The following is a 25,349-nucleotide window of genomic DNA, read 5'->3' on the forward strand; positions in this document are numbered from 1 at the left end:
TTACTAGTTAACCTATTAATTAACTAGTTGTTTAAGAGGTTAACTATTTACGTAACTAATTAACCTCTTAATATTAAGCTGGTAATATAATAAAAGGATGGCAGTTGTAGGCACTAACATGCATTTATTTCCTGTTATGATCTTTTATTTATTGAAAAAATAACCAGAAACAAATTATCCTCGAGCCGGGCCTTAAAGTGAATAATCAGTTAAGTAAATAATGGGCATATACATGTGGGTATTTGCGTGTACTCTATTTTCTGAAAATTGGATGGATTTTATTAGGATCGTACATGGATAGTTATTTTATCTTATAAATAAGGTTTGTAGTTTAGTTTTATGATCTGGAATAAATAGTGTAATTATAATATTTTTTGATAAGCGGTAAACAAAACAAAATTCAGATAAACCATGGTTTTTAGCACTTCTGATGATTTGTTCAAGAAAACGGAAACAGTTTACGTGACTTCGTGAAGTTGAAATCGTGAATTCATTAAGTTGAATCGTGAATTCCGTATGTTGAAAAGGTGAAATCATGAAGTTAAAATTGTGAATTCATGAAGATGAAATCGGGAATTCATAAAGTTGAAATGTCCCCACCGGTCTTTCGTGAAGTCGCGTGACAAAGGACTTTAAACTTTGGTGGTTTTAGCTAGTATTCCTACTTGAAAATAACATAATCACCATAGGATATGTTGCCTACTTTTTAAATTTGTCTTTTGACGTCATGTCTGTGCTATGCTATGCAGGCATCATAACCTCAGATCCCGTTTCAAAATTCCATTTTATTTAGTTTGCCCATTTTTTTCTCGTTTAAGGGCCCCCGATTCTTTTTTTTTAAAATTTAAATTTAAAAAAATTTTTTAAAGTTCCAACCGTTTTTATGACAGTGATAATTAAAAGGAATTTTTGTTGCCCACATAGATATACATGTACATTTTCGTCATTACCGAGAATCAGAATCGTATGCGTACACTTATGCTAGTACTTTTAATCTGTAGCATGTAGTTTTATTAATGAACTTACATTTCCATGGCTTATGATTTGTTGTCATTAATGAAAAAAAAAATTAACAAGGCAGAGCGGCGTTCACAGAACAAATGAACACACATTGAAGCGACAACAAATCATAAGCCATGGAAATGTAATCTGTTGGCCAGTCAATCAATGGAATAAAGGCGGCACGGAATAAAAATTCCATAAAATATCGTTTCAATTATATTTTGTCCAAGCCTTTAGCAGGATTTCACAAGAACAAGGTGGAGCTTTTCCAAAATTTTGAAACAAAGTCACACATTTTGTCAAAGTACTATTAAAATTTGCACCGCTCGTTGTGAACAGGTTCAATCAAACCATGGCTGCCATTTTATTTTAAATGCTGAAATATCCGTTTGTGAAAATTTGAATTATTCTTGCAATATGCAACCAGTCATATTTAATTTTTGCATGGAGCTTAATTGAGCTGTGGGAATGATACAACAACGCGATAAACGATAGTACGATGGTGAAAACGCGAAATCACGAAACTACGATGGTGAAAATGCGAAAGCACGATGATGAAAACGCGAAAGTACGATGATGAAAACGCGACAGTACGAAACTACGATGATGAAAGCGCGATAAACTATCGTGTTTTCACCATCGTACTGTCGCGTTTTCACTATCGTAGTTTCGTGATTTCGCGTTTTCATCATACGGTCATAAAACTTACCTCAATTTAATTGTAAAGAATGATACAGAATGTAGTCAAGCACCCCCCGCCCTATCAACGAAAAGCAGGCAAAACAAATAAAATGATCTTGCTGAACCAACCTATTAATAATTAGTTGCAAAAAGAAAGTGTGCACTTGGTAACAGAGAAATTGTGTATACGTACTGAAGCAAAATATTGGCGTATTTGGTATCAAAGTTTGCAGAAATGCATTGACTACTTGATGGCTTACATTTAATTGAAATTTGATTATCATCAGAACTTTGGTTAATTGTAATATGCTGAGGGATAAAACATGAAAGCTGCAGAATTGTGTCTTTTATAATTACTTTTATGCCGTAGAATACTTGAATTTTTAAATGGAACATCATTTAAACTAAAGTCCATATATATAGAATTACGTCAGGTCCATGTAGTCTCGAACATGATGTTCCACAGATGGGATAAATGCAACATACACTTGATTAATGGTCACATACCGAGACATAAAAGCGTTAAAATAAACAAATATGCAGCTTTTTATATTCAACCTACGCTATTTATACGAAACAAAATTCTGATAATAATCACATTTCATTAAAAATTAAAACATTGTATGGTTAATAAATTTCTATAAACCTTGATAACAAATTTGTAGAATGTATATTAGATGTAGTATTATTATACAAAATTGAAAACGAAACCTCATTTTTAGCTGAAATTTCATTCAAAATAAGTCTTCTGTAAAATGGAAATAATGCTCTTGCATGTCGACAATGCATACGGAAAACATGTGTCAGGTACCAGTCCAAGTTGTATAAGCTTATCAGTCAGTCAAGCTCGGCAGAAAGATATGATCACTCATTTTGTCATTTTCTCTAGGATGCATATAATGGTTCCATTGTCCTCCCGTGCATCAAAATAGTCACAAAAATCGATTTGCATACATATTTAGTATCATTCAGTAAATTTACTGAATTCAAAAAACACCTTTTGGTAGGTAATAACCTTTACATGAATGGTGACATGCCGGGGGGCGGGGGGAGGGGGCATACTCGCAGTGTCTGAAAGGGCGGATGTACCCTCATTAAGCCTAGAATACATACATACTACTGTATAATTTTTAAACATGATTATGAGAAGATCAGGCCCTGGCGCAAACCTCGACTCAATTAAATAGTGACGTTATCATACAAATTATTGAATCTTTAGCAATAAAGTTCTCAAATGGTTATGCAAATTATGTTATATCTCGCAACTCACTTGATACTTGATACTTGATAGAGAAGATATGTGTCAAATTTAGTTATACTTTGGAAAGATTAATGACCATCCTACTTTAAGTCCCTTTACTTGTTACCGGTCCACAAAAGAGTTGAACAGATAATGTTGTGTCATGTTTTTAAGATAAAAAATGGCCTATCTCCAGATTACATGTCTGAACACTTTATTTCACAAGATTCCGTACATAATTATAGTACAAGATTTAGTCTAAAGGGTGGGTATTGTCTACCTAAGGTCAAATGTCAGGGTTCTAAATCCTTTGCTTTCTCTGGTATTAGATTATGGAATGATTTACCTGTAGAGTTAACGGAGATCAACAGGTTACAAAGTTTAAAGGTTGCCATCAAAAGTCATCTTATGAACAGTATTTAATTTTTTTACTATGTCTTTACATATTTCGGCTCAGAATTTTAAATTGCCTGCTATTTATCTTTTTACAATTTTAATAATGTGTTTTAAATCCTAGCTGTAAACAGGAGTATCATTAACTCAAGATTTGACTGTGATATACATTTTTATGATTTAATATTAGTCATTTTTTCAACCTTTCTTCTGTGTTACTTTAAATGGTATCTACTTTGAACTTATATATAATTGTTCTTTTTCATCACTCATAGCATTTTTGACAATGTTCGTAATTCTAGCATCTTTATTACAAAAGTTATCTCCTCTTTAGTTTGAAAATTTTGCTTTTATAAATGTTATATTCTGGATTCAATTTAAATGTTTAAATATTTGCCCTCTGTCTGTCCGCCCCTAGAACTGTTTTAAAGAACTTTTCTAACAAAGTTACTTAAAATAGACAAATGTTGAAACATAAATTACTTGTATACATATTCTTCCTGAAAAAACTGGATCTTTTGATTATCGGTTTTATACACATAATTTCCTTATTAGACACTTGCGGCTAATAGTGAGGAACGGGGATTGAGGATCGAGGACAAGTTATATAAAGGGATAATCTCAAAATAATCTAACATTTTATAATAAACGCGGTTTCTAAGTACCGGATAACACAAGCATTGGCAACGATAATTTGTGTTTGTATTAGGTAATATTGCCTTTGTCCTGAATAGTATAATTCCTGTGGCTTTATTTCAGGTCGGTATATTCTATGAGATGTGCCATCAATAGCCCTAACTGCCATATGTACACGCATTTGTTCCATAAGAACATACATCGTTTCAGTAAAACATTTTATGTATCTTTTTGGTTTCCAAATAAAAACATGGAATTAAAGTCCGGATCCCGACTTTCACTGACGATACATTTATATCGTTTTCAAATGATGTTGATAATATCATAAAAGTCGGATAAGATCGTTACAAAAAATGTTCTGAACGATAGTGCTCTGTGCCTTTTGGGATGTCTTATCTAAAGAATAATGTAAGTGTTTCGGGTGTCTTCCAACGCAACTCAAAGAATTTGGAACTATGTGTGCAATGAAATACATTTCTGCCAATTCAGTAAGAATCGTGGTGGGATTACAAGCAAAAATCGTACCGAAATAAATAATCCAGATGACCATGACCATGATTCAGAAAAACGGTAAAACTATATTAGTATTCACATCATAAATCAGTTACCCTAAATCTTCATCAAATTCCCAATATATTTAGACATCGTTCACTTTCAAACCCTAGGTTAAATGCAATAAAATTCATCAATGTGTATCTTACTGACGCATTATGCTGTAGCATTATGCGGATGTATTTTTAATATTCCATATAAAATTTATATCCCTCGGAAGCATTAAAAACAGCAAAAATCATGAAATTGCAAACTCGGTGAACTGATTCTGTACATGAGGAATAATAGAAGTGCAACATCCCTCATGCCCCCTAGCACCGGCTTAAGCGGTACTCAACTCTCAACACTCAAAAGTCCTGGACTCAATTATCCCTAAGACCAGAAAAAATATAGCAACACTGAAGTGAAGTACGGGGCACCTCTTTCCAACTGCCACACACGGCACTTGACACCTGCTGTTGTGGTGTATAAATATCGCGAAAAAGTCCGATTCAGTAACTCATTCCATTTCAATTTCACTTTTCTATATTTTTAATTATTGCCAGCGCTTTAGGCTTTGAGCTTATTAGAAAAGATCCGAATTGACTTAGGGAACTTGGCATCTGTTTGTCTTGTAGTAACAAAAAATGGAAATTACTATTTAAGGAAAGGAACACTGTAAATTATCCTGGCCTTTTTCAAAGTACAAAAAATGTATTCATGATATGTGTTGAGATGACCCCTCAATATTAGCGTAACTGTTCCTCGATAATCGTTCACGACATTATGTCGCAAATGTCTAGCAGCTAGGCAGGTAAACATAACACATTACTATGATACAGATAAACAAAGAACTCAAAGAATTCAAGCTCATTAATGTCTTCTATAATAGCATAATTAAGTTTCCATGGCCCTTCAGAATGTTGCTTGGGTTCTAACCGGCCGGGGGACTTTTGTATTGCTTGCAGTACTTTGAAAATTGCTTGTTATTGTTGTACCATATCGCACTAGAATTGAATATACTTGTTTAAATAATGGAACTATTTTATCTATTGTTTTGAAAATATCAATGCAATACTGTGTTGTTGTTTATTAACAAATACTAAAACATATCGTTTCTCTGTGGCTTTTATACCTACAACACATTAATGGTTTAGTGAATAAGACATGTGCCATTTTGACATTTCGTGTTTACTGATGGATTTGGTTCAGACTTGGACAAAAAAACACATCTTGTACAGTAATTCCAATATGACTTTGGCTTTTTTTACATTTACTTGAAAAGTATTTTGCTAACTAATTAAAGCTGATAAAATGTTACCCTGCTTGCAGTGGCATTTGCTGAAAAAGTTCTTTCTTGGCGCTGAAATGTTTCTTGTTATCTTTTTAAAACGAGTATAGTTTCATAAAGCATTTATTAAACAAATAACTAACTTTAATAACGGACCTCTATCACCTGTGTCTCAAACTTGTCATCAATAAATTCGATACAGTTGCCACAGGGTCTGGCCATTTAAATCGTCCTTGTGTTACTGCAAATGTTCATGCACAAAAACAAAAGGCGCATTAGCGCTATTCTTCCATAAACGTTTGTATACGTCTAATTCGTTGTTTCCGCGTATTGTATCTGCTTTTCGTTCAAAGAAACCATTTTTTCATGCTTTCAACGTGCTTGTCTTCAGTTCAGTAAACTATATATATACACATGACGCTGTTTGCCACTCATATTTAAAAACGTGTTCTCACGAAATTGTGTCCTGTAATACCTGTTGTCTTCTCCGTTTATCAATTTGAGCGTTAATGCAATAATACACATTTTAAAATATAGAGAAAAGGAATCCCTAAAGAAAGTCCAAAATTGAAAATGTTGCAGGCTCGGTTTGATTGAGCTTGTCTATGGAAGTACTGGAAAGTGCAAGCTACTTTCTACGCCCTCTAGCGACGAGTTTTCAACATTTAAATGCTTACATTAAACATGTAATGGTAAAAATTTTGTCTTGCGAGTAAAAGTGCATGTTTATCTTCCGATCTCTGTATCCTACTTGGGAGCCTATATACTAGTATTTTAACTTGCACCTTACTTGCGATAACAGGAAGTGGACTTGTTTGAATACTGTGACTAAGCAAGTGAAAATTACAGAACACTAAAAATTCCTTTGCCATCCGTATCATCCTAATTCAATGCGTCAGTTTTGAAGAGTATTCAAATAGGCTAGAACTACTGTTATCTGCATTGAAGCCCCTGAATAGTAAACTGTTTTTATACGCCCGAAAGAATTTCGGGAATTTCGGCGTATATTGTTATGCACCTGGTTGTCCGTCCGTCCGTCTGTATCTTTTTAACCGGTGGAAGGAAATTAAAACTACGTTGCAGAAAAATGTTAACCATGATGAGACGATGTGCAGAGCGCAGGTTTGCCCTTTCTCAGGTCAAGGTTACACTTTTGTATCAATATCCAATGTATGTCTCCGCTTTGTATCTTTTGAACCAATAGAAAGAAATTTAGACATTTTGAGGAAATATTTGTATGTCCAGAAAACAAGTTTTTGCTTCATAAGATCAAAATTGGCCCGCTCCGATTAATTTATTTATATAGACTTACATAGGAGTTTTCGTGTCCGGTCTGTTAGTCATTTTGTATCAATATCACTATTTTATGTCTGCTCTTTTTCTTTTAAACCGATACTAGGAAATTAACTGATTAAATCTATTTGGCAGAAATATTTATATTACTGAGATGATGTGCAGAGCGCAGTTTTGGGCTACCTCGGGTCAAGGTCAAGGTCACACTGACTCATTCAAAATCCTTATACAAGTTTATATATTACAAAGGGATATATTATTACAATGTATAACTTTATTGATCTGTTTCCTCCCAATATCCCTTTTGGAAAGAAACAAACAATTTTAAAACAATACTCGAAGCCGGAGTAAATCTTTTTAAAATGCAAAATTATGTTATTTCTATTTCTAAGTTTTCTGCTTGAATAACAATGACATGATAATTATTTCTGGTAGCTATTAAGAAAATACCTATGTTTATGCTCCCGGAAGGGTGAGCATATAGTCGCCGCTTTGTCGCCCGTCCGTCCGTCCGTCTGTCCTTCCGCTATTCTTGTCCATGGCATAGTTTTGAAATAACAAGAGGTATCAACATGACACTTTGTAGGTAGATAAATCTCATTTAGTTGATGTGCAGTGCACAAGAACCGTAACTCTGCCTTGCCTAATTTTTTTTATTATTGCCCTTTGTTTATTTTAACACTTTGAACTTTGTCCGGGACTTAACTTTTAAACTATAAAAGGTATCAACATGAAACTTTGTAGGTGGATAGATCTCATTGAGTAGATGTGTAGTGCTTAATAACCGTAACTCAGCCTTACCTTATTTTTGAATTGTTGCCCTATGTTCATTTTAAGCTCGACTTTAAAAAAAAAAAAAAAGAAGTAGAGGTATTCTTATAGTCAGGTTGGCGTTGCCGTTGCCGTCCGCAAACTTGTACCTGGATCATAACTTTTTTATTTCTTGGTGTATTGTCTTCATACTTGGCCACAACAACCCTTGGGACAAGACCTTTCAGTAGACCACACTAACCTTGACCTTCATCCATAAATGACCTTGACCTTCAAGGCTAAAAGTCCAATTTTTGCATGTTCATGCTGTTATTGGCTGTAACTTTGTTTTTTTTGAATGGATTGTCTTCAAACTTGAACATAATAATCTTCAAGGATATCCCTTAAAAATAACCAACGAGACCTTGACCTTCACTCATAAATGACCTTGACTTTGAAGGTCAAATTATTGAAATTTTCATTTTTTTGGCTTTTATTGGCTGTAACTTTGTTATTTTTGAATGGATTGTCTTGAAACTTGAACATAATATATCATATATATATATAATATATATTATCAAAGATAACTGTTAAAAATATACCGAAAGACCTTGACATTCACTCATTAATGACATTGTTTTTGAAGGTCAAATTATTGAAATTTTCATTGTTTTGGCGGTAACTGACTGTACTTTGCTATTATTGAAGGGATCAACTTCATATTACATGTATAAGAGAACATTCTTAAGGACCAGACCTTGTTGTTTATATCAAACCCAAATTTGCTTGGGCTCTTTAATGACCTTGACCTTGAAGGTTAAATTACTGAATTTTCTCAGATTTGTGCATTAAATGACCATAATTATATATTTATTGGTGTGTGTGTGTGTATATATATATATATATATATATATATATATATATATATATATATATATATATATATATATATATATATATATATATATATATATATATATATATATAAAAATAAAAACAAAAAACACAGTCCATGAGTTAACTTATTTAATTATTTAATTATTTAAGTTAACTCATGGACTGTGTTTTTTGTTTTAATTATATGTGACTTTTTTCCGGCACTTGTTTTCATTTTTTGTATATATATATGAGGCACGACGCGAGAAAACCGGCCTTAATGACATTTTTTTCGAAATTTGGTTTTTCACATATTATTGTAGAGAATTTCTTTCTGAATATGACGGTGAAAACCGTTTTCAAATCAAAGGGTAAGTTATTTAGATATACCAATTTAACGAACGTCATATATTTGATCACTTTGTTAGCAAATGACGTCGAAAAATTAAATTTTGACGTTTAACGTTGTTAATTGGAAAATTAAAACGGCAATAATATTTAAATCTTAAGTTCACTGCATCAGTATGTTTAAGCTGTAAAGAAGTTAGTAATTAAGGTATTTAAACTATAGACTTCAGGCTTATTTCGATTTTAGCGTTGCTTAGCAACGTTGTAACAACACCCATAAGCGAGTCATACATGGCGCAAATAATTGTTTTTTCAACCATTACAACACTATATACCTTTAATGTGGACAAAATTATTCATCATCTTTAAGGGAATTTTTCATACTATATACTGCTTGAAAAACAAATATATATTGAACGGGAAGGTACAGGTGTGTTGGTGGGTTTAAGTATGCCCGGGTCACATAGATTGAAATGAGACAAATTTTTAGGTAAATACCAAAAGAAATAAATCAACAAAAGTATATAAGTCTACGTTTAACGTTTAATACCTATGAAAAAAATACATAGTTAAATAAAAAAGTTCTCTTTTTCTTTATAACAGTTTCTTTATAACAGAAACAATGGCCGTATATTTTAACAACAAACAAGAACAGTTCTGGATATTTAAATCTGCACTTAGCTGTTATAACAGTGCACCTTAATCACTGATAATATGATTAACTGTCTTGACAGACGAACACACGCACACTTCGCGACACTGCTGACATTCCCTATGCGTAATAACGCTTGACGGACACATGAACTGAACCGGAATCCGTGTTCTTTCAAGACTTGAATCAAATATTCCTCGCCTTCAGGTGTTATTTTGCCCATAACCACACACGGTTTGTTCGACTGGAACCGGAAATTTTCTATCAATAGAAAAATGATAAATATCAATATCCGTAATGAAAAATAACGCAAACTTATTTCCTTATATGCTTTAATAAAAATAAAAAAACTACATAATTCGGAGCACATTCACAACTCGGTAAGTTAAAAGAACGGAAGAGCTTGGACAGTTTTTAGAGCATGACAGTAAACTTGGTCACATGACTGATTTTCATTAACTGTAAATGTGTGTCAAATATTTTTTTTTTGTAAAATAAGACTATCCGTACATATAAATCTAATTAAACCAGAAAAAAAATGTTACAGAATTTCACATTAAAGTGTATTAGCTGGATATATGTTGCGAATTCCCTCTGCATAATATTTTGCTCCGAAACATTTTATGCTGATCACGAACAATATACATGTGGAGACATACTATGTAACAACAATTTCTATTAATATGTGATTACAGAACCATTTCCTTATGTTTTTTTCTGTTGTTTTTTTTTTTTAATGTTATTATTTGTTTGTTTGGGTTTTACGTCACATCGACACAGTATAGGTTATATCGCGACGTTCCAGCTTTACTGGTGGAGGAAGACCTCAGGTGCCCTTTCGTGCATTATTTCAGGCACGAACGGGCACCTGAGTAGAACCACCGACGTTCCGGAAGCTAGCTGGATAGCTTCCTCACATGAAAGAATCCAAAGTCCCTGTTGGGATTCGAACCCACAGCGGTGAGGGGCAAGTGGTTTGAAGTCAACGACCTTAACCACTCGGCCACGGACGTTTAATTTTATTAAGTATTTTAACAGATAGAGCTTATTACTCTTTAAGGATCATTTATACAGTATCTACATTGTCTTCATAATATAAAGTTAAAACTAAATCGAAGAAGAAAATAAAACTTCTTTGTAAACAATTAAAGAAACAATTAACCCTTAATTTTTTCATGTTTAAGATATTTTCTGAGTCTGGAGTTCTGAGTTTCAACATTTGCATTTAAATAAGATAAACATATGTTACCTTAAACCAATAATTGGTTTGAAAAATCCGTCTAGAACGGGTTTCCATTGTCGCCATGACAACTTGGGGTAACTTGTAGATGACATCTCTTTAACATGGGCCAGCTGTTGAAGTGTTTCTAAATTATGCCACCGGAATCTAATCTTTAGATGTGCGAACCCCGTATCAACTAAACACCGCGCATGTCCTTAAAAGAAAATTATTATTTTTTGTAATATTTGAAAGCCTTAATTACCTGCTGCGATTTGAAGTGCTTTTTAACAATACTACAGTGTTCATGATACATATATTTTGTATTTTGTCTTAACCAACGCAACCAGCCCTAAAATATAACGAATACTTGTTAAAATATAGTCAAATAAGTAATTAATTACACAATCTATACACAAATTAAGTCTTTTAACTTTAGAGAAAATAGTAGGACCAAGTTAAAAGACTGACATTTTAACTGTGTACAGACTTGGTAAAATGATAGTAAAATCCCTAAAATGTTAAAGCAATGGTATTTATTTGCTTTCAAACTAAATATACTGGTGCAGCAGTACTGGTATTTGTACTAATACTATATGAGTTGACAAGTAGTGGTTGTGGTATGTTAGTAGTATATCCCTAGTACTGATATATATCTGATTGTATAAGATGGTAGTTTAGAGTATATATTATATCTTGTCCCTTATATCATTGTAAATATTTTGCTACAAAATAAAAAAAAATATCAAGATAAATGTAAGATGGACAAACTTTTCCTCTGAGTCACGTGTGGCAACACTACGCCTTATGCACTCATTATATAGATCACGTTCCAATAAAATTACAAAAAGAATATCCTATGTAAAACATAAATTTGAAGATTTTAAAACCACGATTTTTGTAATCACGGTCATAGGAATCATGATATAGTCCGAATAAAAATCACATGCATTCTTTTAAATTCTTTAGTGTATTGAATCTTATAAAAATACGCTTGGAAAAAATTCAAGCATGGCAGATATTTGTTTAATTTATTTATTAGTGTATTGCTACATTATTGTTCTTTTCCTATTATTACAATTTTTCCTATTATTACCTTTTTGTGCGAGAAGAACGTGGTCCCACAGTGCTGTCGTTGCACTAGTGTCACATTTTTTCACGTCTGAATAATCAAAGTCAGTATCTCTCGAAAAATCTGTTTTGTGAGTTGATAGGTGTTCTCCCAAAATAATCCGAGTAGAGGGATTTCAGATCCTATGAATGACAAAAAATAATGAATAAAAAACGGATATAAAAATTTGGCATCAGCCAGGATACGAACTCGATTTGCTTGTATGTGAGGCCACTGCATTATCCACTGAGCTATTCTCTCAACAATTCTTACGTGTGCTAATTAATCAATAAAAGACAATATTAAATCTAAAAAACTTTTTTTTTCATTCCATGATGATGGACATATATTATTTTATTGCTTGCATATTCTAAATGAATTATAGAAACATATTCTAAATGAATTATGAAAAAGAGTATTAATGTAACTTGCGGCTGATTAGCAATCTAAATTTAGATTAGCCTATAAAATATGAAAGCAATTGGTAAACCCATACAATACAGTAGACATAGATCTAATTAAGATCAAAACAACGTAAATATATTCTATATAAAGGCACCGATGTACGTTGCCGATTAATTTATTCTTGTGTATTTCAAAGCATACTAGTCTTGGTGTACTGTGGATATACAGTACAGTACAGTAGTGAGTACAAAACTGTTAACGTCAGTGTTAAATTACCAACAGTAAATATTTATCAATTCGATGCTCTGATTAATAAACATGATATGTTTTTGTTGCTGTTTTTCATAAATTATACATTATAGACACTTACTTCTAACTCCTCCTCCATCATATAAACTTTTCTGTGAATCCTTACGATAATACACCTTAAAAACAATAACACACGATAAAAATCATTTCCGTGTTTACATGTGTATACACAATAAGAGTGACGTCATTTAAATCGCTGTAGTGCACATTTATTGTAGTGTCATTAAGACCGGTTTTCTCGCGTCGTGCGTCATATATATATTTACAACAACAACAACAACTAGAATTGCGTCATTGTTTCTATTTATAGAATTGCGTCATTGTTTCTATTTATAGAAATTGCGTCATTGTTGCTATTTTTAGAAATTGCGTCATTGTTGCTATTTTTTTAGAAATTGCGTCATTGTTGCTATTTTTAGAAATTGCGTCATTGTTTCTATTTCTTTTTTTAGAAATTGCGTCATTGATTCTATTTTTAGAAATTGCGTCATTGTTTCTATTTTTAGAAATTGCGTCATTGTTGCTATTTTTAGAAATTGCGTCATTTTCCCCCCCGATTTTTAGAAATTTCGTCATTTTCCCCCCCTATTTTTATAAATTGCTATTTCTAAAAATTGCGTCATTGTTGCTATTTTTATAAATTGCGTCATTGTTTCTATTTTTAGAAATTGTGTCATTGTTGCTATTTTTAGGAATTGCGTCATTTTTTCCCCCTATTTTTAGAAATTGCGTCATTTTTTCTATTTTTAGAAATTGCGTCATTGTAGCTATTTTTAGAAATTGTGCCATTTTTTGCTACTTTTAGAAATTGCGTCATTGTTGCTATTTCTAGAAATTGCGTCATTGTTGCTACTTTTAGAAATTGCGTCATTGTTGCTATTTTTAGAAATTGCGTCATTTTTTCTTTTTCTAGAAATTGCGTCATTGTTGCTATTTTTAGAAATTGTGCCATTTTTTGCTATTTTTAGAAATTGCGTCATTGTTGCTATTTCTAGAAATCGCGTCATTGTTGCTATTTTTAGAAATTGCGTCATTGTTGCTATTTCTAGAAATTGCGTCATTTTTTTCTATTTTTAGAAATTGCGTCATTGTTGCTATTTGTAGAAATTGCGTCATTGTTTCTATTTTTAGTAATTGCGTCATTGTTGCTATTTTTAGAAATTGCGTCATTGTTGCTATTTTTAGAAATTGCGTCATTGTTACTATTATAAGAAATTGCGTCATTGTTGCTATTTTTAGAAATTGCGTCATTGTTTCTATTTTTAGAAATTGCGTCATGTTGCTATTTTTTGAAATTGTGTCATCTTGCTATTTTTAGAAATTGCGTAATGTTGCTATTTTTAAAAATTTGCTTAATGTTTTATTCATATATATATATATACAAAATATATAAACAAAACTTATGTGACAAGACAGACCAACTAAATTTATAAAAAGGAAACGTTAAGATATGTTCAAACCTTTCTATGTTTGCGTTTAGAAAAAGTAAAAAGTCGAGCGTTGCCCCGCCCGGCGGTGGCTCTTGTTACACTTTGAAGTTTGTCCGGGAAAGAATTCTATAACTATAAGAGGTATCAACGTGAAACTTTGTAGGTAGGTAGATCTCATTGAGTAGAAGTGCAGTGCTAAAGAACCATAATTTTGTCTTGCCTAATTCTGGAGTTATTGTCTTTTGTCATTTTTATACTTGAACTTTTTTAGGGACATAACCCTTAAACTATAACAGATATCAACATGGATCTTTGTATGTAGATAGATCTCATTGGATTAAAGACCCTTAACAAAGCCTGGCCTAATCTTTGAGTTATTGCCCTTTGTTCATTTTTACACTTTGAACTTTGTTCGGGACATAACTCTGAAACAAAAGAGATATCAACACAAAACTTTATAGGTAGATCTCATTGAATAGGAAGTGCAGTGTAAAGAACCATAACTGCCTAAGTTTTAGAGTTTTTGCCCTTTGTTCATTTTCTCATACTTTTCTGTGTCCAAACCCTACTCGGGGAGCATCACCCGGTTCAACCGGTTCTTGTTTAAACATTGAAATTAAATTATAGCATATTGATATTGATGATATTTCAAAGAAGCCCAACTTCATTTTAAGGTGTCCTTTTTACTTCTTTTACGTTTGACTTTATAAATTTTGTTATCATTTACATATTATCTTAAAAGTTAAAGAACTATCGTCATTTCTGTACATTTTATTTCAGAACTCTCCTTTACATTTTATTTTGATCGTGGCAAAACTATCCATCACATTTTATCATAGAGATATCCTTAAAATGTTATTTTAGAATGATAAGAACTATCCTTTACACTTTTTAGAATGTTTAGAACTGTCATTAACTTCAATCTTGGAGTGACCAATGAGATTCACCAATTTCAATTTATAATTTTAAATGACCAATGAAATTCTTCTTATATTAAGTCTTTCCCTGTAAATACTACAGGAAGTCAAACTGATGACAGACGGACTTCGTCCGAAAAAGTGTTTAATTTTAATTTCATCATTAATATATGTACATGTATTTATTGGCTTAAAAATGCTAACAAATATGGTACCTGATGTTTTTCAAAGGCTAATAAAATCAAAACTACACGGTAAAAAGTATTTGATACTTTACAAGATCAAGCAATAGATACTTTTGAGAAGATTTATGGACAATTTGAAAACACCCCCTCACTTTGGTATTTTATAGGGATGTTTTAAGATAAAACTGTCTAAGTAGTAAAATGGTGAAACACGTGTAAAAATGGGTGGGGTAGGGAAACAGTTTTAGCTCGACTTTTTTGTTGAAAAGTAAAGGTATTGTTCTAGTCATGTCGGTGTTGCCGTTGCCGTCCGTAAACTGGTATGTTGGTCATAACTTTTTTAAGTCCTTGGTGTATTGTCTTCATACTTGGCCACAACAACCCTTGGGACAATACCACCTTTATGTAGATAAGACTAACATTAGCCATCCATAAATGACATTGACTTTCAAGGTTAAATGTCTAAATATTGCTTGTTTTTTTGCTAATTTTTGCTATTAGTGGCTATATTTTTTTTATTTTTGAATGAATTGTCTTCAAACTTAGATATCTTTTAGGAAAGACCTTTAAGTTGACTAGAGAGAACTTGAAATTCAGTCATAAATGACCTTGACTTCAAGGTCAAATGTCCAAATTTCGCTTGTTTCTTGCTTTTTGTGGCTATAACTTTGTTATTCTTGAATGGATTGTCTTCAAACTTGAATATAGTATTATTTAAGGATAGCCCTTTAAGTAATCTAGACAGACCTTGACTTTCACTCGTACATGACCCTGACCTTAAAGGTCAAATTGCTTAAATTTTCCTTTTTTTTGCTGTAACTGACTGAATATTTATTATTATTGAATAGATTGATTTTCTTATTAATACAGAACATCATTTAAGATAAGACCTTAATGTATATTTAACTCAAATTGACCTTGACCTTAATATGACCTTGACCTTGAAGGTTATACTATTGAATTTTCACTGAGTTTTGCTTTAATTGACTGTAACTTGGTAATTAAGAGATGGGTTATCTTCATACTTTGACAAAACAACATTTTGGACAAGACCTTCTTAAAGGCTGAATAAACCTTGACCTTGAGCATAAGGTGACATTGATCGTCAAAGTAAAATTATAAGGTTTTATGTTAAATTGCCATAATTCAGTAACTGCTAAAACTAGTGTGACAAGACAGAATTATAAAAAAAATAAAAAAGTAAAACTTAACTTTTTTCTTTACGATTTGATTAAATCGTTCTTTTTTTGGTTAGCTTTTAGAGAAAGTAAAAGGTCGAGCGTTGCCCCCGCCCGGCGGTGGCTCTTGCTATACATATTTCATCAATTTTGATTAATCATTTTGCTAGTGTCGATTGTTTGCTGAAAGTTATTTATTGTTTCTTAACAATAATTAATGGGAAAACATTTCCATTTTCAAAGGCCCATAATGCCCCAGAAACGATTGTATTTTTCCTTCTTTAGAAAAGGCTAACATGAGTTTTATAACATTTATGTAGATTTTAGAGCATGTTAAATGCGAATGCGTTTAGATTTTTGCTATTACAGTTTGAGTTTGATACATACGGAATTTTGCATGGCCAGAGTTTCAAACTTGCAATATGAAATCATTTATGTGTATATTTTTTATGACAGCCACACTTTATCCTTGCCTATCGTGGCTTATTCCTTATGAAAGCATGTTAAAAACGCTCAAAAGACACTTAAATTAAAAAAAAAATAGTTACATAGACTTGGAATTGAACCCCAGACCTCTCAATTGCTAAACGAGCGTGTTACCCGACCAAGTTATAATAAAGGCTTAAGCAAATCAAAGATTCTGAATTTAGCATACGTGATATTTTGTTCACGGTAAACCTGTTGTAAATAATTTAGCGCAACAGTCCGACATGTATATAATATTTCACTACTCGACAATCAGATTTATTTGTGTTATACGCGCTGAAGTGTTCGTTAATCGGCATTGCTAAAAATAGCGCTTTGTTTACGTGGATTAACTTTTCAGGTGCGTAACTTATGGTAGAAACTGATTATCGATTGTCGATTGTCCTAGAGTCAACATCCTTCCTTTATTTTTCAGAAAGTCTAAATTAGGCGGCATTTAATTCCGATCACAATAATCCGAAGCTTTACGGAAATAGCCGATGAAATTTTCAATGATTAAAATGATATTAATCCGCGTAATTTGTGATTGTACATTTATTGACATTTCTATAAGCCAAAGCTACTTTTAAACTTTGAATGCGTTATAATACGATCAAAAAATTCAATAAGGTTTCGAGAAATAAAAGATTTTGGTGCATAATGGGCCTTTAAAGCAAAACTATTTTTCACATGCAATAGTAAGCTGTCCAATTTTTCAGTGTATAATGACTAAAGAAATTTAAATTTGTTTTAATGACATATACCTTTTTATATTTTAGATTTAAATAAGTATGGATTATTCAAAGGAGACCTACAATTACTTTAAGCTGGCTCATATCGTTATTAGCCTTGTTGCGGAAGTAATGAGAGACGTCTTTAAACATGAATGGGACAAGCGATATCCAACGGCTCCTTGGGAAGATGACCCCAAAAGTTTAAATGAGTTCGCGAACATACAATCATCTCATGGTCTAACTGATAAAATTGGAAGGCGGAATTTTCGAGACCTGATGAAGACATCTGGTGACAGGAAAGAATGGGATGTCACCATTCTTTGTTATACGTTGCTATATTCAAAACCTATTTCATTAGAAATATCTTCTACTATTGGGGGTGCAATAGATAAGTTACGCAACATTAGAAATAATTGCATGCACATTAAAAGGACAAAATTGAGTGATGCCGACTTTCAGGACAATTACTCTAAAATCAAAAACGAAATATTAAAACTTTCACCTTTGTGTAAGAAGCATTTGTCCAAACTGAAGAAAATAAAACATGACACGCTTCCATCAGATACTATTGCAGAATTGCGAGTATCGATAGCAAAAGAAAAGAAGAAACTAGAATATGAAAAGTTTCAAAGACGTGTTATAACTGTTTGTAGTTTAGTGATAATCATAATTATGACATGCATCATATACCTTCTTTGCACTAATTTAATACCATCTGCTTTTCCCTCTTACTTTCCCGAACACCATATTCCTGGATACTTTCAAGGCCGTACACACGAAATAGAGGAATCAACAGCGGCGTTAATCTCAGGAACACGTGTAATTGTTTTGTATGGTCTTCCGGGAATCGGAAAAAAAACTACAAGCCTGGTCATTGGAAGAAACATAAAATCATTGTGGAGGCCATTTCCGTGGTTTTGCGTTTGTTATGTACCTCTGTACAGTATTCGTAAAGTAAGAGAAATGGAATTACAAGTCTTGAAGTCATTTTATGCTGAACGAGACATTACTTATGACAATATTGAAAACAGTTTCATGGAGCTGATGACAAAGAAAATAAAACGAAAGACACTCATCATTTTAGATGGAGGTACAAATGACAAAGGGAATGATTTGAAATATGTGATTGATAATATGTTGGATAAAAATGAAAATATTTACATTATCTTAACCGCTTCACAACCAATTCATTTCATTAAATATAGTGTTAAATTAATTCATCTAAAACCGCTTTCATCAGATGAATCAATACATCTTATAGATCGGATCAAAACAGGTATTCCAAACGAAATAAAAGAAACACTTACTAGATATTCAGCAGGCTCGCCCATTTTTCTGGAAATGTTCACCCATGTGATAAAAACAAAGCATAATGCTGATGATGTATCAGGATTACTACTGAAAGCTTCGCCAGTAAATGCATGCGAATCTCGTTTAGTTTTTCTAGAACTACTGAATCCTGTCGAAGAAATATTTGTACGCTTTATTTCTTTTTTTCCATCAAAGGTTTCTTTAACAGCTCTGAAATTGTGCAGTTTCGATCTTGAACAAGTCCTGACTTCGCTTACAATGAAATCAGTCATCAAACAATCAGTAGGGTCTAATGAAAGATATTTTACACTTCACGAATCCTTTAAATTAATGTTTGTGTGTGAACGGGATTTACAGCATACTTCTCTTATCACTGATATAAAGCTAAATTTTTGTTTTAATAAACACTTTATTAACGAGGCCAACGCAATTGCCCAAGACTTTTTATCACCAGCGTCAATGAAAATTGATATGTTAAGACTATTCGAATTGGAAGAAAATTTAAAGATAATGCTTGAAAATGGACGTAGCATTAAAGATTTCTGGCAACAAGAAAATATTCCAGTTCGAACCGAACTCCTTGGGACAGATTTCTACAATTTCTTTGTAACCGGTGAGTTACCTAATAAATATGATGGAATCCACGTTTACTCTTTGAAGGGAATTTACTACAAAATGCTTTACTATGTATCACCACTGTTAACATATGACGTGTTTAGCACAGTTTTTTCCATGCATGTATATTATAAGTCAGCAATGGTACTCAAAATTGACAGGGACTTTGATTTAATGATAAAAATGATTTATTCTCTATGTGAAAAGGGTGATATTTATTTCTTCCAGCATATGAATAAAAATGACGCCTCGATAACCATTATTGAAAAGAATATAAGGATGATAAACGACGAAGAGCGATGCGAAATATTGATTGATGCAAAAGATAAAGCATTGTGTTTATTTGTTTCTGGCAGATCTCTAGCTTTGTATCCACAAATGAAAATAATTTCGGAAACTGTTAGGAGTTTGAAAGATGTTAAAAAGGGCATTGAGTTGATTGATCGGTCAATTAAGTATTTCACTGCCCTCAAAATGGACTTGAAAGTTGCTGAAGCATTCTCTACAAAAGGTCTTGTACAATACGCAACAGGACATACATATGTGACCGACAAAATGCACTATATAAATGCGCTTAACATTCTACAAAATCTTTACAAGAAAAACCCAATTTTAGCTGCAAGTTACTTTAATGTTGGATTTTTGTATTATAATATGGGTGAATGCAATATACTCCTAGCTATCAAATACTTCAACATGTCCTTCAATATGTATCATTCAACATTGGGTATACATCGTCGGACAGCTTATTCAGCCTTCTTCTTAGGCAAAGCTTTGCAAAAAATTGGAAAGTATATTGAATCGATGTCGATTTTGTCGAAAGCTTATACTATACAGGAAGAAGTTATGCAAAAAGATAATGTTGTTGGGGAAACTACACGATATTCTGAGGAACTAAATCAAATGAAAACTCTTCATGACAATGCCTTAAAAAGCGCAAAGTCTGAATGCTTAAAGTCCTATCCGGTTGAATATTTAATGCATTCAATGTCTTTATTCGAAATTATGAAATATGGAAATTGTCACAGAGGTTGGGGTAATATTAACCTTGCAAAACAATATCTAAACTTGTCAAGACAGAAAATGATCACCTTGAGTAAGGACTCTTCAAATTATATTGAAATTTTAGACCTTCTTAATGACGATATTGAGGATTTTTTAGGTATACGCGAACGTTCAATAGGAGAACCATGGAAAGGACATTACATATTAGTATTTATATCAATAGTTTTATTTGTTCAGCTTTTTTATTTCTGCCGCCGCTAGTTTTATATAGGTCTTAATTCATACATATATATATTTCCATAGCAGTACTGTTGAGTTGTAAATTCATTATGTAAGTTTCATTATATTAAAAACAATAATTGATATATTTGACCATTCAAAATCTTATTGTGTGAAATATTCTGTTAACAATGTGTGTGAGCTCACCCGATCACAACGTGCTCGTGGTGGGCTATTGTGATCCAACTCCGTCCGTCATCCATCGTCGTGCGTCTTCACAATATCTTTCAACATCAGTTCCCTTGAAACTAATGACTGCACATTGACCAGTTTTTACAGGAATGATCCTTCTATGGTTCTTTTTTAGCTCGCTTTCTTAAAGAAAAAAGGTAAAGGTATTGTTACAGTCATGTCGGCCATTGCCGTCCGCGAACTTCAACCTTGATCACAACTTATCAAGTTATTTGTGTATTATCTTCTTACTTGGCCACAACAGTCCTTGGGACAAGACCTTAAAGTAAACCAGACTAACATTACCCTGCAGTCATAAATGACCGTGACCTTTAAGGTAAAATGACTAAATTTTGCTTTTTTTGCTGATTGTTTATTAAAGTGGCTATAACTTTTTTATTTTTGAATATATTGTTTTCAAATTTAAACATAATAATCTTTCAGGAAAGACTTTTAAGAAAAGAAAACTAGACATTGCCTTTGACTAATAAATGACCTTGATATCAAAGGTCAATTTTGTTAAATTTTCATTTTGTTTTTGCTATAGCTGGCTAAAACTTGATTATTATTTATTAATGAATGGATTGACTTCATATTATATCAGAACATTTTTAGGAAAAGATTTATTCTGTATATCAAACTCAAATTTACCTTGGCTCTTTTTCAATGAAATAACTTAGTTCCTCATGAAAGCTTATTTAGTGTCAGATGTTTTTCATATTTAGTAAGAATATAACATGCATGATCTTCCTTTGAATTGACTACGTACAGGTATGACACCAGTCTGACCATGTGCACAAGTCAGGTGTAGAATTTAGATCTGATATCAGATGACCTAGATATTGACCTAGTGACCTACACATATAGCTTTAGCTGTTTTTTCACAAATAAAAGTCTGTCCTCAAGTGAGCGCTATGGGATCATTGGCCCCCTTGATAATAGGAACTGAATAAAAAAAATACCAACACAATTTTCTACAATGTCGCTGTTTTTAAACCGTTGACGGATATTTATTATTAAAGGAGGCCTAAGTTTGAAAATCCTTTAAGTCTATTTTGCATTAACTGTCCTCAAAAGGATTTAATTTACGACTTATTATGGCAATATTGACCTGCTATATTTAGATATTCACTGACCATATTAGGTCAGTACTCGTGAAAGAAATCGTGCGGATTTTAAAGTATGGTATAACTTAAAATTGTTTATATAACGCTTCACTCAGTGACAAGGTGTTAGATGCCGTTTAAAGTAGGTTGAAGGTTCGATATATACGATGAATCATATAATTTCTTTCGTTTGAAGAACGAACGAATTAGCAGAAAATTATTTTCCCTTAAGGATAACCTATACACCGTCAGGATATTTAGTAAACCTTGACGTTTTGTTTTACATCGTTGAATTTTTTTAAAATATGGATAGTAAATTATAATGAATGAAGTTTGTTTCATTCTTAGGTAGAGTGTGAACAGATACGCATTTGTAAATTTGAAATTTCTAATTATATTTATGCATCATTGGCGGTAATGTTTCTTGTTTGTGTTTTATTAACATTTTACAACTCAAATTTGTTGAATGGCGTCAAAATGTTTTCGTTAAATAACTTGTACATATCGCCAGCACGTTCCGCTTCGCTGCACAAAATGGCCGCTAGAGCTATAAATAGAAAAATATTGTACGGCTTCCAGAGGTCAAATTGCTTGTTTTCAGGCTATGCTACGGACAATATTTTTCTAAAAGCGGAGATAATTTAAAAACACGGCTAAAAGAGTTATGGTTCTTTGTCACTGCACTCCGTCTCAATGTCCTCTACCACTGTGTGCATTATTTAAACAAATTATACCAATGGCTTTTATATTATTCTCCGGACAAGATAATTCACAAACGGGGTAAAACAGAGTTATGGTTCTTTAGTGAACTCGATGCCCACAACCACTGTGTGCAGTTTAAACAAATCATGTCAAAGGATTTTCAAGTTATGCTCAGGACAAGCTGAACGGACGGACAGACGGACGAGGTGGCGACTTTATGCCCTCCCTTCAGGAAGCATAAAAAAGCTTCCAAAAATAATGAGTCAAACTTACTTAATGTTAAACAATACGTGTACGTATATCTAAAAAGTCAACGCTTCATGGCTATAAACATTATTGTTAGGTTTTGCCAATATAATTATGATAGAGGCATTTGTTATTCGAAATTCATTGATAAATACATGACCTGATGCGAAAGTACATATAACTTTACTGTCTTTGTTAAACATGTATGTATTATATGTAAATATATGTCAAAGTGCATTTGATTAAACTTTTGTTATATAATCTAGATGACATAGTTATCATTGATGTTTACGTATTATGATGATATACATGTATAAGTCTAATAAAATGTCTATTCTGTTCTCTTCCTATAAAACGTAGGACAGCGACTTATTAAGAAGCTTATAAGATAGAAATGAATGTCTTAAAAAGATTCAGTCGTTCCTACGTCACTTCTTTTGAGCTGCTTTCTCTTAAAGGAACTCCACTGAAGTTCAAAAGCCCAAAGGAATATAAAATTTGAATTTCTTCCGTAGATCAGCTAGGTGCTGATGAATTAGGAAATATACCCAGATCGTATTTGTGTGCTGTTCTTAGCCCGATGGGAATGAAAAGCTTTGCAACGTTTTCAAGTTTGGGTCATTTTTTCCACAATTAAGATAACTTTTCGGCCAAACAGAGTGAACGAATGATCTGAAATATTGGTCTAGACCTATATCATTTCGAAAAGTTATTTCCAGTCTGGTCATGTCAAAAGACCTCAGTTGAGAAACTGCAATATTTATACTTCAGACCTAGTATAAATATTAAATAAACAAGGAAAAAAGGTTACATTTAATTTATTATATACTACTCAAAGTTTGAATAGGGTCATTTTTATGTCAACACTACAGAGTACATACGACATAAAGGGATCATTTCTCTTTCGTCTTTCTGTCTGTCCGTCCGTCACAAAACTTGTCCGGACTAGTCCTCAAAAAGTACCTGAGCGATTTCATCCAAACTTTACAGGAATGACAATTATCAAGTCTAGTTGTGCAGATCGGTTCAGCAGTTTAGTCCAGAGTTATGACCTTTAATAATTTTAGCTCACATAAGCTTTAAGGATCGTTGAATGTTCGTCGCCTGTCGTCCGTCGTCCATCTACATTCGTTCGTTTACACTCTAGTGATCACATTTTTACATCAATCACCAGGATGCCTGTCTAGAAATTTGCTCGTACGAGTTCGAACATGGGTCATCTCGGATGAAAAACTAGGTCATAGAAGCTGAAAAAAGAAGAGTAAGCCTTGTTAATACTCTAGTGGTTACTTTTTAGATCAACTGAGCATGCTCAGGGTGAGCTTTTAGGATCGATGATTGTCCGTCGTCCGTCGTCTGTCGTCCGTCGTCCGTTCACATTTAGGTGTTAACACTCTAGCGGTCGCATTTTTGCCTCAATCATAATCAAACTTGGTCAGGATAGCTCGGATGAGTTCGAACATGGGTCATCTCCGATGAAAAAGTAGGTCACCGGAGCTAAAAATAGAAAAACCTAGTTAACATTCTAGCGGTCAAATTTTTGCATCAATCATCATCAAACTTGGTCAGGATGCTAATCTAGGTGATAGCTCGGATGAGTTCGAACATGGGTCATCTCGGATGAAAAAGTAGGTAACCGGAGCTAAAAATAGAAAAACCTTGTTAACTCTCTAGAGGTCACATTTTTGCCTCAATCATCATCAAACTTAGTCAGGATCCTTGTCTAGGTGATAGCTCGGATGAGTTCGAACATGGGTCATCTCCGATGAAAAAGTAGGTCACCGGGGCTAAAAATAGAAAAACCTTGTTAACATTCTAGCGGTCAAATTTTTGCATCAATCATCATCAAACTTGGTCAGGATGCTTGTCTAGGTGATAGCTCGGATGAGTTCGAACATGGGTCATCTCGGATGAAAAACTAGGTAACCGGAGCTAAAAATAGAAAAACCTTGTTAACACTCCAGCGGTCACATTTTTTCATTCACATTTAGTTGTTAAGACTCTAGCGGTCGTATTTTTGCCTCAATCATCATCAAACTTGGTCAGGATGCTTATATAGTTGATAGCTCGGATAAGTTCGAACAAGGGTCATCTCGGATGAAGAACTAGGTCACAAGAGCTAAAAATAGAAAAACCTTGTTAACACTCTAGAGGTCACATTTTTGCCTCAATCATCATCAAACTTGGTCAGGATGCTTGTCTAGGTGATAGCTTGAATGAGTTCGAACATTGGTTATCTCGGATGAAAAAGTAGGTCACCGGAGCTAA

The 25,349-nt window shown here is 33.0% G+C and overlaps 1 protein-coding gene and 1 long non-coding RNA gene across 2 annotated transcripts; one reads left to right on the forward strand and one right to left on the reverse strand.

Annotated features, from left to right (window-relative positions):
- Nucleotides 1-232: 232 nt before the first annotated feature.
- On the forward strand, nucleotides 233-22,046 carry LOC132716442 (uncharacterized). Its single transcript, XM_060699716.1, has 2 exons — nucleotides 233-322; nucleotides 17,692-22,046. The coding sequence occupies exon 2, from the start codon at nucleotides 17,704-17,706 to the stop codon at nucleotides 20,836-20,838; it is 3,135 nt and encodes a 1,044-aa protein (XP_060555699.1). The 5' UTR covers nucleotides 233-322; nucleotides 17,692-17,703; the 3' UTR covers nucleotides 20,839-22,046.
- On the reverse strand, nucleotides 9,565-12,991 carry LOC132716443 (uncharacterized). Its single transcript, XR_009623806.1, has 3 exons — nucleotides 12,009-12,991; nucleotides 10,943-11,129; nucleotides 9,565-9,954 (listed from the first exon to the last, which is right to left on the reverse strand). It is a non-coding gene; the product is annotated as an uncharacterized LOC132716443 (long non-coding RNA).
- Nucleotides 22,047-25,349: the final 3,303 nt, after the last annotated feature.

Source organism: Ruditapes philippinarum, unplaced genomic scaffold (assembly GCF_026571515.1).
Source record: "Ruditapes philippinarum isolate M1 unplaced genomic scaffold, ASM2657151v2 ctg6262_1_1_1_1, whole genome shotgun sequence".
Classification (NCBI taxonomy): domain Eukaryota; kingdom Metazoa; phylum Mollusca; class Bivalvia; order Venerida; family Veneridae; genus Ruditapes; species Ruditapes philippinarum.

Bases quoted from the DNA above. Each gene is read 5' to 3' on its own strand.
- LOC132716442 (XM_060699716.1), top strand. From the start codon at position 17,704: ATGGATTATTCAAAGGAGACCTACAATTACTTTAAGCTGGCTCATATC.